At 41.4% G+C, this 16837-nt stretch overlaps 1 protein-coding gene across 1 annotated transcript in view; it reads left to right on the top strand.

Annotated features, from left to right (window-relative positions):
* CFAP43 (cilia and flagella associated protein 43) overlaps nt 1–16837 on the top strand; it is a 115907-nt gene that overhangs the window by 8697 nt on the left and 90373 nt on the right. Inside the window, exons 3-4 of the mRNA XM_011977513.1 lie at nt 4044–4140; nt 15096–15263. Of these exons, the coding sequence (XP_011832903.1) occupies nt 4044–4140; nt 15096–15263 (265 nt within the window). The remainder of the gene's footprint in view (nt 1–4043; nt 4141–15095; nt 15264–16837) is intronic.

Raw genomic sequence — 16837 nt, 5'->3', positions numbered from 1 at the left:
TTTTTTTTTTTTTTAAATGTTTGTGGCAGAGGATGGGGTTTTACCATGTTGGCCAGGCTAGTCTCGAACTCCTGGCCTCAAGTGATCCACCCACCTCCGTCTCCCAAAGTGCTGGGATTACAGGTGTGAGCCACTGCGCCCGGCCTACTGACTCCTTCTTAGATACAGCTGACCCATACTGAGCTGCTGCACATCTGCTGGAGCCTCCAGCTAATGATTCCCTCATTGGACACCCCATGGGCAGAAAGCTCATGCTTGAGGCTGGACTTAGCTCTGTAGTCTTAAGGGTCAAATAAGTATTTGGGTGAAGTCAGGGAACTTCACTGTAATTTATAATACTTCGTTTGTGGTAAAATTTGCATTCTCAACAGTTTAAGACAACTTTTAAAACATAACCCATTCACATGTTGGGAACTATCTAGGTGGACAATAACTACACTTTATCTTAAACATTTCCCCAGATTGGTTATTTGGCTATAGTTCTGTTTGAGCCAATTGAAAGTTAGTTCAAACCAATACCCAAGAGTCATACTGAATAATGATGCCCTAAAGGAATTCCCAGTAATATTAATCAGACCTGTTTTCACTGTTATTTAATATCAACCTGGAAGTTCTAGCCAATGCAACAAAATATAAAACTGAAGAAAAATATAGCTATGGGAAAGGAGATGATGGATAATGCAATAGTCTGCTAGGACTAACAAAAGAATCCACAGTAAGACGCTGGTTTTGAAATAAGTACCCATTAGAAATAAGAAATAAGTACCCAATAAGTACCCATTAGAAGATACACATACTTAGAAATAATTCAAAAAAATAAGTGTGAGTGACCTAGGTGAAGAAAACTACAAAAATCACTGATTTAAAATATTTAAATGTATAGAAATATATTCCTGGATGGAAAGCCTGGTTATTATAAATGTATTTCTGAGATTTGTCATAGAAAGTAATTTGTAGGTTTATCATATGTTTTAGACAGCAAGGAGTACTCAAATGATTCCAAAATTCATCTGCGAAAATAAAACATAAGAGAGTGAGAATAATTTGAAAGAGAATGATGGCAAGGCATTTTAATATTATGGTGCCATAGTAATTAGAAGTGTGGCATTGGTGCAGGGATCACCAGATCAGTGGGAGAGTTGAAGACTTGGGACAGAATCTAAATTATATAAAAGCTGAGTAAATGAAGAAAGAGGCTGTCACCAAAAAGAAGGAGGAAGAGGAGGAGGAAGAAGAAAAGGAGGAGGAGGGAGGAATAAGGAGAAGAAGGAAGAAGAAAAAATATAGATTATTCAACAGTAGTGTTAAGAAAATGCATATTTTAACAAAAGTATCAAGCTGGATACTCATGGTCTATATCGGATGAAAAGAAGCATTCAATATAAATAACAAATCCACTTGAACATAGTAGAAAATACAGGCCAGGCACGGTGGCTCCTGCCTGTAATCCCAACACTTTGGGATTCCAAGGCAAGCAGATCATGAGGTCAGCAGATCGAGACCATCCTGGCCGACATGGTGAAACCCTGTCTTTACTAAAAATACAAAAGTTAGCTGGGCATGGTGGCATGGGTGCCTGTAATCCCAGCTACTCAGGAGGGTGAGGTGGGAGAATTGCTTGAGCCCAGGAGGCAGAGATTACAGCAAGCCGAGATCACACCACTGCATTCCAGGCTGGCAACATGGCGAAACTCTCTCTCTCTCTGAGAGAGAGGCGGCGGGTGGGGGGTGGGAGAGAGAGGAGAAAATACAGTAGAATAGAGGAGTGATTCCAGGAAGGGGAAGAACTTTTCACACAAAACAAAAACTTTAAGACAGACATATTTGATTGTATATATATTTAAAACTGATTAACATCAAAACACCATGAAAAATTAAAAGGGAAATAATAAACTGGGTAAAATATTTGGACAAATGTGATCAAATATTTTCAGAGCATTAATGAAACAAGAACAAAACAAACAGCCTCTTAGAACAATGGAAAAGAAATTAACCCAGACAAATCACTAAAACTACAAATGACCAAAGACATCAAAAAATGTTTCGTCTCAAGATTTGTTTTAAAAAGTGTGATTTAAACCAAGATGCTATTTTTCTGCCTATCAAGGTCACAACTTTTTTAAGATCATAATTGCTAGGTAGAATGCAGTGAAACTGGTAGCACTCTTATTTGCTGAAGGTGGGACTATATATTGGTAGAGTCTTTCTGTGAAGTAAATATTTACTCTCTTTGACTCAGTATACTTGCTTCAAGACGAATTCAATTTTTAGGAAATGGTTAAAAATATAGTCAAAGATTTACATGCAAAAGAGTTTAAAAAGCACTGTCATAATAGCACAAGATTGGAGCAACCTACATCTCCAGTATTGTCGATATAGTTAAATAAAATATACTATAAAGGGGTATTATGCAAACATTAAAAATCACACATTTAAAGAAGTGTTAAGATAATATAAAATTGTCAATATAACGTGTATTAAAAACCAACTTGAGGTAGCACTATAATCCAATTCCATTTAAAAATGGATTATCATATATATGTGTGTGTGTGTGTGTGTGTGTATATATATATATATATATTATGAGACAGAGTCTCACTCTGTCACCCAGGCTGGAGTGCAGTGGTGCAATCTTGGCTCACTGCAACCTCTGCCTCCCGGGTTCAAGCGATTCTCCAACCTCAGCCTCCTGAGTAGCTGGGATTACAGCTGCCTGCCACCACGCCCAACTAATTTTTGTATTTTTAGTAGAGACGGGGTTTTACCATGTTGGCCAGGCTGCTCTCGAACTTCTGACCTCAGTGATCCACCTGCCTTAGCCTCTCAAAGTGCTGGGATTTCAGGCGTGAGCTCTCTCTCCCAGCCTCATATATAATATTTAATCTATGGCTAGTATAGCTATAAAAAGCAAAGTTATATTTAAAGAAAATATATATGTATGTATTTTTTTCAAGTAAACACAGAAGAAAATTCTAGAAAGAAATTTACCAAGTTTGGTGGTAGGATTATAGAGAATATATTTTTCTCTCTTTTTTTTTGGCATTTTCTTCAAATACCATATTTTCTAAGATTTAAAGAATATCTAAAGTTGGTCATCTTCAATTGTGGAGGGAAACATCTGTTTAGCAAGCATTTAAAAATCATTAAGGTCTCTGCCTACAGAAAAACTAGTTTTTGTAGTGAATCTCAATAAATACACTTTTTTCTTTGTTGATTAGACTATGCTGAATATATTCAAAAAATGACAGAAGCAAAATTTCAGGATTATATTATGGTCAATTAAAATGAGAATGAGAAGAAAAGCAGAAAATAGCTATTAAAAATCCACAGAACAAGCAATAGAGACATAAACATACAAAGACAGACTGAGGTGAGGGCAAAGCTTGCACCTGTGCAACCCCACTGAAGAGCAGATGAAGAAGAGGGAAAATCAGACCACTCTGTACTGGGAAGCACAGACAGGCTCTTCTTGTTTTGGCCTCCCCGTGGTATGCATTTTAAAACATGTTGTTGCTAAGACTTTGGAATTCATGTTGCTTTTCATCAACTATAGGTACAAAGGAGTAGGTCACTTTTTATAGCCATTCCATAAGCTGGAAGATATTAAGCTAAGGGCCAGATATGGCCTAAGATAAAAGAAATAAGGAAGTAAGCTAGAATTATTACAACTCCCCAAGATATTTAAAGATGCCTAAATAACTATTCTAATTACAATGTCTCATATATTTATGAGATGATTCTTGGGTCATTTCAAACCATGCTGGGACATGCATGGTGCAGTATGCTCAGTTCTGCATTGAAGTCTAGAGATAGTAACCTCATGGTCTTAATTCACTTTAATATCTTTTACAAATGGGTCTTAGCTTTGCTCTAAGCTTTCTGTTCATGGTCTTAGAAATTAGCCAGGATCTTTCTTACTCTAATAGTTAAATGCTTTTGAATTATGTGAAAATCATTAGCAAAGGAAAATAAACTGTAAGATCATAGTTAACTGAACATGGTCTTAACATAATCAAATCCTGATAATGGATTTTATATTTTAGGCAACATTCTCCTGGACTACACTTTGCTTTCATTCAGTTACTGTGGCACCTACCTGGCTAGTTACTCCTCTCTCCCAGAATTTGAACTGGCCCTTTGGTAAGTTTCAGCATCTTGTGGAATTCCTTTTACTGGGTTACATTACATTTTCCTCTTACTTTTCTGGATTTTATCAAAGGAAATAGACATCAAAAATCTGAAACAAGGAAATATGAAGGAAAAAAATCCCAATCATAAGTTTTCATACAGTTGCTATGTTTAGGCATAAAATTTGGCAGTCAGAGCAAAAACTATATAAGAACTAAATTAGTTATTGTCATTCTCTTTTATTAACATGCTTTATATATTATCAGATAGAGAATATATTTATAAGTACATAAAGTTTCACTTAAAAAAATAAATGGCATCTTGGAGTTGTTCGCAAGTTTCCTGCTAATATTGAAATTGAGATGGTCTCTATATTAGAGTTCAGTTTAACATAATTGTTGTTAGAGACATTAGAACAATTCAGAGAGTGGAACATAATACCACTTTTGCCTGCTGTATGGGAAATACCTGTGGTTAAGACACATTTCTTGTCTTTCCTGGATCATTTCATGTGACCAACTTTAAGGCTGTACTCCCTTTTCTATCCATGATATAAGCCCCTTCAAGAGGATATCTTTCTTATTAAGGGGAAGTACAGAATATTCCAGAAATGACTAAAGGATAACATAGGAACATTTCTTATACAAAAATGTAAGTACCTAGATTCAGGGAGCCACATTTAGTCTATGCAATTTTTTTTTTTTTTTTTTTGAGACGGAGTCTTGCTCTGTTGCCCAGGCTGGAGTGCAGTGGCACGATCTCAGCTCACTGCAACCTCCGCCTCCCGGGTTCAAGCAATTCTCCTGCCTCAGCCTCCCGAGTAGCTGGGATTACAGGTACCCGCCATCAGGCCTGGCTAATTTTTGTAGAGACGGGTTTCACCATTTTGGCCAGGCTGGTCTTGACCTCCTAACCTCAGGTGATCCACCCACCTTTGTCTCCCAAAGTGCTGGGATTACAGGCATGAGCCACCATGCCCGGCCATAAAATTTTTTTAAAACAACTTTATGGAGGTATAGCTAATAGATAATGAACTGTTCATATATAAAGTAAATACTTTGATAAGTTTTGACTTATGTATATACCCATCACCATAATCAAGATAATAAATACATCTATCAGCCAGGCGCAGTGGCTCGTGCCTGTAATCCCAGCACTTTGGGAGGCTGAGGCGGGCGAATCACGAGGTCAGGAGGCGAGACCATCCTGGCTAATATGGTGAAATCCCGTCTCTACTAAAAATACAAAAAATTAGCAGGGTGTGGTGGCGGGCGCCTGTAGTCCCAGCTACTCGGGAGGCTGAGGCAGGAGAATGGCATGAAGTCAGGAGGCGGAGCTTGCAGTGAGCCGAGATTGCGCCACTGCACTCCAGCCTTGGTGACAGAGCAAGACTCTGTCTCTAAATAAATAAATAAATTCATCCATCACCCCAAAAGTTTCCTTGTGTTCCTTCAGAGCTTCCTTATTAGCCTTTGTCAGTGATGTGGTTTCTGTCACTCTAGTTTGCATTTTCTGGTAGTTCATATACAGGGAGTCATACAGTGTATATTCTTTTGTCCGGCTTCTTTCGTGCAGCATAGTTATTTTGAAATTATCTTATGTTGCTGCATATATGTGTCAATAGTCATTCCTTTCTATTCCATGGTATGGATATACCATACTTTATTCACCTGTTGATGGATGTACTGTATTAGCTTGCTAGGGCTTCTGTAACAAAGTATCACAAACTGAGTGTCTCGAATAACAGAAATGTATCATCTCACAGTTCTGGATACATAAGATAGGAAGCAGCTGGGGAGAGATGACAAGTGCATAAATTCTGATAGTTCCAAAAGCGGAAGGCTCCAATTGTCCTTCCTAAATGCAATCTGTGAATGTTAAAAAAGCAGTGAAGTGGAATGAGCCCAAATGTGTTAGTGTAACAGACTTAGACCTGAATCCTGGCTCCACAAATTACTAGCTGTGTGATCTTAGAAAGGCTGAGCCTTCATTTCTTCCTCTGTAAAGTGGATATATCAAAATCTCCTAAATATGGTTTTTCTAATAATTCATTGACTAAAAGTATGCATCATACCTAATAGTATCTATTATATTATATTTATTTAAGTCTGAGTTTCAAAGGTGATGATTCTTAGGCTAATTCTGGGCCACCAATATATTTTGTTTTGGCCATAAAGTATTTTTAAAATTGGAAAAATTTAGAGAAAAAGTTATCTGCATAGCCTTTCTCAAATACAGGCAACCTTGGACCTGTATTCCCACATGGTCACAGTCTGGTGTGGGCTAGTAAGTGGGTACTCATTCTAGATGCCCACCACCTTAAGCAGGGGTCGGTAAACGATGGCCCATAGGCCAAATCTGGCCCACCACCTGTTTTTGTAAATAAAGTTTTATTGGAACATGCTCATTTGCTTATATATTATCTATGGCTGCTTTTGCTCTATAATGGCAGACTTGAGTTGTAATAGAGCCCATATATGGTCTGCAAAGCTAAAAAGATTTACTGTCTGGTCCTTTATAGAAAGAGCTTGCCAACCCCTGTCTTAGAAGTGTTTATACTCAGTACATTTCGTTCATTTACATTAACTTCCTGGCCCCCGTAAGCATTTGAGTTTGCTCACTGGATTTAATTCGTTCAGTAAATTTGTATCTCCTGCTTCCTGCTGGATATAAAATGTATCTCTTCTTAGGTACATTTTAGGTATATCTGAGCCTTCTGTAGGGGGCATTTTTGATAAGCTGAAGTGAGACTGAGACTAGGGGTAGGTAGTATCTCCTCTCCGTCCCAACCCTTCCCCTAGATTTGTTTGCATGTCTTAATATTCATGTGCACTTCTGTTTAAGAAATTTGAGTCAGAGGGGAGAGACAAGCGGGCAGGAGTGAGGAGGGCAGGGGAGGATAGGGTAGATGCTGTGGGGAGGACCAGACACTGCTCTATCATGAGAAAATTCTCAGTGAGGCCCTGTGGCAGCAGAGGTGCCCTGGGGCCCAAGAATGAGTATGAACAGAGCTGGGAGACAGACCCTCCTCCAGCCTCTGCTCTGCAAACCCAAGATCAGAAGCTTTGGGAGCAACCCTGATGGCACCCTCGGGTGCTGCATAGAAATGTGAATGGGATTTAATCCTGTGATGAGGCCCAATAGTCCTCTTCACCAAGTAGCTTTGCCAGCAGTGGGCCTAAACACGAGGGAGCTAGAAGATGAACAGGGCGTAGAATGCATCTCACTTGGTGACAGCAGTTAGTCTGTGGACCCTGGGGACTCCTAGAAATAATTTAGTAAAAGTTCAAAAGAGGTGAATTTCTGGAAGTCAGACCAGGAGGAGCTCAAGTACCATGATTTGACTCCTGGAAATAAATTGGTCTAAAAAGACTTTACCTTTATGTTCTAATGTTTTAAAAGAGCAGAATGGATTCATATATTATTTGTGTAATTAAAAATAACAACTTTGAAAAAGAATCTAAAATAGGTGGGGAATGGTCTCATGGTTGTAGTCCCAGGCTGGTGGGGTCTGGGATATCTGGGCTTCATAAGCAAAGACAATGTGCTATACACCAGCCATACTACCACCAGCAGTTTCATTAGAGAGGCATTCACTGAGATTTCCAATGGGTTAGTGCATTTAATCCTTGCCTCCCCGCTGCAACAACCCCCATGAGACATCTATGATGGTCCTCATTTTAAAGAAAGAGACTGAAACTTCAGAGATATGAGACGTTAAAGCAGAATTTTCAAACAGATTGTGAGATGTAAGATGGTTTTATATAACTCCTTAAAAATGGAACCAGCAGGAAAACGAAAGAAGCTAGTCCCTGTCTTAGTAAGTCGTCACAAGATCCCATGGACTGGGTGGCTTATAAACAACAGAAATGTTTCTCACAATTCTGGAGGCTAGAAAGTCCAAGATCAAGGCACCAGGAGCTTCAGTGTCTGGTGAGGGCCTGCTTCCTGATTCATGGATGATAATTTCCACCATGTCCTCACATGGTTGAAGGGATGAACTAAATCTCTTTTTATAAGGACACTCATCTCAATCATGAGGGCTCTGCACCCTTGACCTGATCACTCCCCAAAAGTCCCAATACCCCAATACCATCACCATTGGGGTTAGGATTTCAACATACAAATTTGGGGGCAGGCACAAACAGACCATAGCAATTCCTGAGTGCTTAAAAGAACACACACACAGCTGGGCACGGTGGCTCACGCCTGTAATCCCAACACTTTGGGAGGCCAAGGTGGGCGGATCACCTGAGGTCAGGAGTTCAAGACCAGCCTGGCCAACATGGCAAAACCCCATCTCTATAAAAAATACAAAAATTAGCCAGACATGGTGGTGGGTGCCTGTAATCTCAGCTACTCGGGAGGCTGAGGCAGAAGAATCACTTGAACCCGGGAGGCAGAGGTTGCAGTTAGCTGAGATCCTGCCACTGCACTCCAGCCTGGGTGACAGAGCGAGACTCCATCTCAAAACACACACACACACACGCCTACTCACATAGAGATAGAGTTAGAAAAAGGAGTGATTAAGTAAAATTTCTAGGTTAATATATGAATGATGAACTTTCCAGAGGTCTCTAAAACCTTAGCACCTTAACCTTAACTATTCTACCAGGGCATACAATCATAGCATTGTATGTGTTCTAGAGTTTAACCTGTAAAAGCACGCCTGCCTTTATCACATCGGGCTGTTAGTATATAGTATGACAACAAAGTTACATTCCCCAGGAGTGTCAGATATGGGGCAAAGCAAGGTACAAAGTCTGGTTTTTGTTCGAGGAAGCTTGTTGGAAAATGCTTCCCAACATGATATGAGAAATCAAGCCAACACAATTTTTCTTGTTTCCAAGTTTCATTTTTTGGTTGTTCTTATAGCTACTTGCCTAAACTTATATAGTTGGTGAGTTGCTGAGTGGGCTTTAAACTCATTTGGTTTCTAAGCTCTTTTATAGCTTTCATTGATCTAAGGCACAATGGGAACATGTAGTAGGGGCACCTCACCTAGTCTGATGGTGGAGGGGAATGGTCAGGGAAGATTTCCTGGAAGGAGAGGTAATGTTTAAGCAGATACTTGTATTAATTAGCTAGGCCCACCGTAGCAAAGTACCACAGACTGGGTGGCTTAAACAGCATATATGTATTGCCTCCCAGTTCTGGAGACTAGAATTCTGAGATGAAGGTCTCAGCAGGGTCGGCTGTGAGAGAGAATCTGCCCCCACGCCTCTCACCAACTTCTGCTCACTTGTTTGCTGGCAGTCCTTGGCTTACAGACACATCGCCCAGATCTCTGCTTTTATTTTCACATGGCATTCTCCCTGTCGTGTGTCTGTCTCCAAATGTTCCCTTTATATAAGAACACCAGTCTTATTGGATTAGGGCCCATCCTAATGACTTCATTTTAACTTGATTACCCTCTGTAAAGACCATATTTCCAAATAAGGTCACATTCTGAGGTGCTGGAGGTTAGAATATTAACATGGGAATTTGGGGGAGGCACAGTTCAACCCATAGCAATACCTAAAGGATGAGCAGGAATCAGCTTTATGACGAGAAGAAAGAACATCCCAGGCACAGGAATGGCATGTGCAAAGGCCATGAAGTAGAAAAAGCACAGCAGATTTCAATGAAAAGGTCATAATAATGGGAACAAGAGATTTGCCATGAGAGAGGCAAGCTTGGAGGGACAGTCAGAGGTGAGCTCATGAGCAGCCATATAAGTAGGTGACCATGTGGTTTATCATCCAAATCAGGATGCTTTTGAGAGTGAAAGAGGGTGTTGCTGATGAATGCAGGGCACTTCAGCCTAAACTGGGTTTCTCCTAGGCATACTGGGAAGGATACCCACACTCCATATAAGCTGTGCTAATGGACAAATTCTTTATCCTAAAGGCAGTGGGGAGCTACTAAAGGGTTTTAAGCGGGGATGTGACACAATTATATCTGCATTTAAGAAGACTCCTTTCAGCCAGTTATTTCCAATGAAAGTATCTCCAGTACTTTCATATTGTGGAAGATATATTGGAAGGAAACAAGGCATGAACATCAATTAGGAGGCTGTGGTGGTCCAGGTGAGAGATGACTGTGGCATGGACTAGGGTGGGAGTAGGGATGGAGGGAAGTGAAGCTATTTGGGAGGTGTTTGGGAGGTAGCATCATGGGACTTATAACTGACTAAATGTTGGGTGTTGTGCTGAGGAAGAGGGATGGGTCTAGGGTTATACCCAGAGTTGTGTGTGACTTGGGCAACTTAGGGACACTGTGGTGCTATTCAGAGAGATACTGAGGGCTTGGGGACAGGGAATTTAGGGGAGGCAATGTGGGAAGATGAGCTGGGGGACAAACGGAACTGAGAGTGCTTGAGATGAACAAACAGAGATGTCTAGTTGGTAGCTGATATATCAGTTAGGACTTAGGTTCAGTTGTGGCCACAGAAACCCAAATCACCAACACGTGTTTCCTTCTCTCACAGGCAATTGCCTGGGCATGAGCAGCTGTGAATGGTGTGGTGGCTCCTTGGGATCAGCGTCCAGTCTCCCCGTGTCATGCTGCTCTGCTTTTCCTAGGGTGTTGCTCTCATCTCTGGTCTATAATGGGGTAAATGTAGAGATGAGGGCAACACCCTAGGAACAGCAGAGGAACCCTAAACCACCGGTGTATTTTGGGAGCCAATGGGGAGGGAAAAGGATGAGGGGAAGGGCACAAACCTGTTGTTGAAATGCAGGGCTTGCATGAAAGAGATCATTGCCTGACCCAGGGACTACTTCAAGGACTTTTGGTGTGGACAAGTGACAGTAGGAAGATGCAAGAGCCTTTAGTACCAAGGTTCTCAACACTGACTACATGCAGGAATTACTTGTGAAGCTTTTAAAAAACGTTCGTGCCCACTCTTTCCCTCTCCCCCCAGCCAGTTAAATCGGAACCTCAGACAGCAATATGCCTTGAGATGCCTTAAACCATTGCTTGAGAAGGAAGGACAAACACATTATTACCTTGGAAGAATTGCGTAAGGCTTATGACTTGAAAAAAAATTCTTTTTGGAAACACAAGCTTTTTTTTTTTTTTTTTTTTTGAGATGGAGTCTCACTCTGTCACCCAGGCTGGAGTGCAGTGGCACGATCTCAGCTCATGGCAAACTCCTTCTCCTGGGTTCACACCATTCTCCTACCTCAGCCTCCCGAGTAGCTGGGACTACAGGTGCCCCCACCACACCCAGCTAATTTTTTGTATTTTTAGTAGAGAACGGGTTTCACCATGTTAGCCAGGATGGTCTCGATCTCCTGACCTCATGATCTGCCTGCCTCGGCCTCCCAAAGTGCTGGGATTCCAGACGTGGGCCACCATGCCCGGCCTTGGAAACACAAGCATTTCTTTAAGAATGACCAGATGTTGCCATATGTATTTATGGCGCAAGCAAGTGTTGTCTCAGCAGTTTCTCTATTTGCTTATCATAGCGGCATTTAGAAACTTGAACATGCTTTCATTTATGTAAATAGTTTGTGAAGCTTTGACAATAAATGTAAACAGACGTGAAATTATAAATCTGCTAAATTTGTATTAAGGGTATTCATTATTGAGAGAAAGTCCCCTTCTTCCACACTCAACTCCTATGGCAATTACGGACTCCGTTTTACCCAGAACACTTAAGTGCCTCAGCATCTGTATGATACAGTGGAGTGGGTGCTGGTATAGGTACCAGCTGACATGATGTATCAGTAGCTGTCAGGATGATTGCCACATACATGGAACACCTGGGAGTGCTGGAAATGTACTGGGATTGAATCTACAAAGTGTGTTTTCATTTGCAGTGGAGGATGTCAAGCAAGGGAAGGTCCAGCCCTCTTGTGGGTGTGGTGAAAGGCTCTACTAGCAAAGACATGGGCACCGGAGTGGGTCCCATGTAGCCTGCAGGTGCTTATTCAGTGATGTACATGGCTCTGATCCTGGACACAAAATCTATACTGGAGAGGAAATGGCTGCTGAAATAAGGCAATTGTATGAATATTTAAAATGCCTGGAACAGTAAAGTAATGATAATTCAAAAAGAAAGAAAGGAAGGAAGGAAGGAAGGAAGGAAGGAAGGAAGGAAGGAAGGAAGGAAGGAAGGGAGGGAAATGCAGGACGTAGAAGGTACACACATGACTGCCACTTACATTCATTGACTGGATCGGCTATAAACCACAGCCAGCTTCTAGGGCGGCTGGGTAATATTAGGTCCTCATTGTGAGTGGCCATATGTGCCTGGCTAATATTCGGGGGTTCTGTTACTCACAGGGAGAAATGGAGAATAAATGTTGAGGGACACATGCCCTTGCCACAGATATCCAGGACTGGTGCTCAGGAGTGAGGCTGGAGGTAAACATTTGGGAATAATTAAGTCAATGGATAGCCAAAGTGCTAAATGTAAGTAAGAACACCTCCAGAAGAGCCTAGGGTGGAACCTAGAGGAATATCAATGGAAGGGACCCACCTACGAGACTCATAGGAGTAGCTATGAAAGGAGGAAGGACACTAGGCAGGGAGGGTTCCAGAATGTGCCTCAGCCTGGGTTCTACGGAAAGCAGAGGCTGGGGCAAGAACTCATGCACCCCATCTTTAGCAGGGTGTGTGATCCCAGGGCAGGAGAGCCAGTATGAGGGTACGTTACCTTGCTGGCCACCACTTGGTTCCAAGTGGATTGGTTACTCTATCTTGAAGGTGGTCTTCTGAGAGGTTCTATGAACTGCTGTGAATCAGGACAGTCCTCAAGCCAGTGACAGACTGTGAGTGGGGAAGGGGAGAGGAGGAGATGAGAATTTATCCTCCAACTCCTGTATCCCATCGATCAAAGCTTCACTGCACAGGGTGGTAACTCCTTCACACTTTCAGGTTTGTCGTGATTGTCCCCAGGAGCCCCAGTGAAGCCCCAGTGAAGCCTCTGGGCATGTGAAGTGGGTGTGAGGCGAGGCACAGGTGGGGTGTGCCTACATGAAGTTAGTCAAAGTGCACACAGAGTTGGACAGCCACTGAGTCAGCCAGGCAGAAGAGGTGGTCAAGGGCCCAGACACAATTGAGAGGATCTGTGGTGTCCCATAAGAGGTGTGTGACAGAGAGTCTGAGACTGATTCCAGAAGGTGGTTGTGGTGAACAGTGACCAGTTCTGCAGAGGTAAAGTTAGACAATGACCAAGAAGTGCCTTTTGGATTTAGGATGAAGGCGGGTGTCTGTGGATATAGCTATGTCAATGGAATGGTGGTGACAGGATGCAGATATCCTGGGATGAGGAGAGTGTAGCTGAGGAAGCCATGGTGGTGACTTTAGAACAGCTTGCTCAAAAAGTTTGACTCCGAGGAGACGGGAGAGACATAGAAAGGTGAGACTGAGGGAAGGCTTCTTTTGAGAATGATATGGATGAGCACTTGTGTGTTGGCAGGAAGAAGTCAGGAGACAGAGAGAGTCAAAGATGCAGTTATCATGGATAAACCAATGTCCCTAAGAAGGCAAGACCGTGGGACCCAGAGCACAGGAGGTGAAATTGGCCTTAGGTAGGAGGAAGGACACACTTTCCATTGTAAGGGAAGAGGAGGAGGAGAGAACCATGCCAACCTGAATGGGTAGTTATACTTGAGAGCAAGAATTCTCAGTTGATGGCCTCTATTTTATTCATGAGAATCAAGGTCATTTACTGAGATTGAGAAGGGAGTAGAGGGGCTAGAGGTTTCAGGAGAGGGGAGAATATTTTAAATGCCCATTTTAGAGAATGAAAGAGAGAGAACTGGCCAGAGAAACATAGCAGTATTGGAGAGCCTATTGAGGGTCTGGTGGGGGTGGCAACCACAAATGTATGGTGTCACTGCCATGTACAGTCCTGTAGTCTTTGTTCCCATGTCTCCAGTAGCCCAGGCTTTCAGTTTTCTCCATTCAGGGTTGACAGTCTTTTCCAGGTACCTGATGCAAAAAGTCAAAGGATCAAGGGAACCAGAGATTCCAGCAAGAGTGTGGTTGATATGATGGGCAGGGCATTTGTCATAGGAAATGAAGGACGAGGGCAGGAGGGAGTGAAAGACAAGCTAAGTTCAATAAATATTAGCTCCAGTTTCCTAATCACAGCTCTGAATGGAGTTCTGGCCCCTCATTTAAGGGCATAGCTCACATTTAATTTTTTTCTTTTCTTTCATGTAGCAAGGGTCTTTGTTCATGGTAGGAGTTCAGGATAGTCTCTTAAATGGGTAAATGAATAAATCCATTTAAAAATACACCGCTTTATTCATTTATTTATTTTTGAGATGGAGTCTTACTCTGTCGCCCAGGCTGGAGTGCAGTGGCATGATCTTGGCTCACTGCAACCTCCGCCTCCCAGGTTCAAGCAGTGCTTCTGCCTCAACCTTCCAACTAGCTGGGAAAGGCATGCACCACCATACCCAGCTAATTTTTGTATTTTTAGTAGAGACAGGGTTTCACCGTATTGGCCAGGCAGGTCTCGAGCTCCTGACCTCGTGATCCACCCACTTTGGCCTCCCAAAGTGCTGGAATTACAGGTGTGAGCCACTGCACCTGGCACCACTTTAATTTTAAAAACTCAATAAATGATCAATTGGCATGAATGAGAACAGTACCCCGAGATCCACATGGAGTACTCACATGTAATACTTAGAGATTCAGGCACTTACACTTGTTTTGTAGCAAATGTGATGATATATGTCATTTTGTAGGTTTGGCTGAGTTAAATTGCAAAATTATTAAAGAGGACAAAATAGCCTTGGTATAGCATATGACAGTATAATGTTTTTAAAATATACAGTTATTTTGCTTTCTTAGGATACAATACAATGATAAGCATAATTATTTATAAATTTGACATTAAGGTCATCGATTATATCAATCATATCATAAATTATATCCCAATTTCTATAAATTTAAAAAATAGATAAATGTTCTAAGTACATTAAATTCAAATTAATTTTTTTCATCAAATGCTATTTTTCTCTAAGGAACTGGGAATCGAATATCATTTTGTGCAAGAAATCACAGCCTGGAATGGATGTGAGCCAAATGTCTTTTAACCCCATGAACTGGCGCCAGCTGTGCTTATCAAGTCCAAGTGCAGTGAGCGTGTGGACCATTGAAAGAAGTAACCAGGAGCATCATTTCAGAGCAAGGTAGGAGGTTTTGTTACAACAGTAGCAACACGATGGTCCTTGTTTGCGTTCATGTAATGTGATTGGGTCAATTTGATGAATTAAGTGGCTTTATACATACATATATATGCATACACACACACACACACACGTATATACATTCAGCTTATCTTGTTATAACATCTTTCTTCATGTGTGATTACCTTGGAGTGGTTGTTTGCGTTTCAAAAGAATTCTCTATGACTTGTTTCCCAATGAATTTATTTAAAATATTAAGTTCTCTGAGAGCTTTTTCCAACATGATCTAATTTTCTAAAATTTGATTTGTCCTTACTATTTTAAAACATGCCTGTTGTATAAAAAGGAGAGTTAAGACTTTTTGCTATTATTTGGATACCCTACTGGAATTTCAAAAATAAGAAATGGTTAGATATAGAAAGTATGCAGATTGGCTGAGCGTGGTGGCTCACGCCTGTAATCCCAGCACTTTGGGAGGCCAAGGCAGGCAGATCACAAGGTCAGGAGATCAAGACCATCCTGGCTAATACAGTGAAACCCAGTCTCTACTAAAAATACAAAAAAATTAGCTGGGCATGGTGGCAGCCGCCTGTAGTCCCAGCTACTCGGGAGCCTGAGGCAGGAGAATCACTTGAACCCAAGAGGCTGTGGTTTCTATGAGCCAAGATCGCACCACTGCACACCAGCCTGGGGACAGAGGAAGATTCCATCTCAAAAAAAAAAAAAAGAAAGTATGCAGATTATACATTCAGCCACATTATCCACAAGCAAGAGGTTACTTATGTATAGTGGAGCCACGGGAGTTACCTGTTTAAATAGAACTGGGTCAAAGAGAAATTCTGTGACAAATGCCCTGGTGATAATGGGTGCTTTATTGAGAAAGAGCTCGGAGACTCAAGGTGCTACTGAGCTGATCATTTCCAGTGTACTTCATGAAGTCACAGTTGGAGAGATGTTGGATCCCTTGATTTTAAGAGATCTCAAAGTGTTCCCTTGAAATTGCAATTTTTGATAAATCGCCTTGAGAGAATCTAAAGCTAGTGAATAAAGCTTTCGAAATGGAGAGCCTTAAGAGAAGCACTTCTTTCTGTTCAGTGCTCTTTATGTCTCAACTTCTTTTTCACAATAACCCATTGAATAGCCAAATCTGTCTCTAGTGAGAGTTGACAACACTGCACCTTTTAGTAAAAGTGGGTGGTATCTCCAGCAGATCCTTGTGAGGGCAGACAAGTAATTTATCACACCCTTCTCTCCCTTTGCCTCCCTCAAACGTTCTACTCAAGTTCTGAATACTGAGTTGTGTCTTTTCTATAAGCAAATAAAATGGGAGATAAAATGAGTGGATTGTCCTAGTTCACAAAGCAAGCAGAATTCAAACACACTTCAGCTTACATTTGAGTAGTAGATGCTGTTTTTATGTGATTGTTTTTCTTTTTTATTTTATTTATTTTTCATTATACTTTAAGTTCTAGTGTACATGTGCACAACATGCAGGTTTGTTACATATGTATACATGTTCCATGTTGGTGTGCTGCACCCATTAACTCATCATTTACATTAGGTATATCTCCAAATGC

Source organism: Mandrillus leucophaeus, unplaced genomic scaffold, assembly GCF_000951045.1.
Source record: "Mandrillus leucophaeus isolate KB7577 unplaced genomic scaffold, Mleu.le_1.0 Scaffold18, whole genome shotgun sequence".
NCBI classification, from domain to species: Eukaryota; Metazoa; Chordata; class Mammalia; order Primates; family Cercopithecidae; genus Mandrillus; species Mandrillus leucophaeus.
Note: the sequence above shows the minus strand (reverse complement) of the source record. Positions and strands in the feature narration are given on the sequence as shown.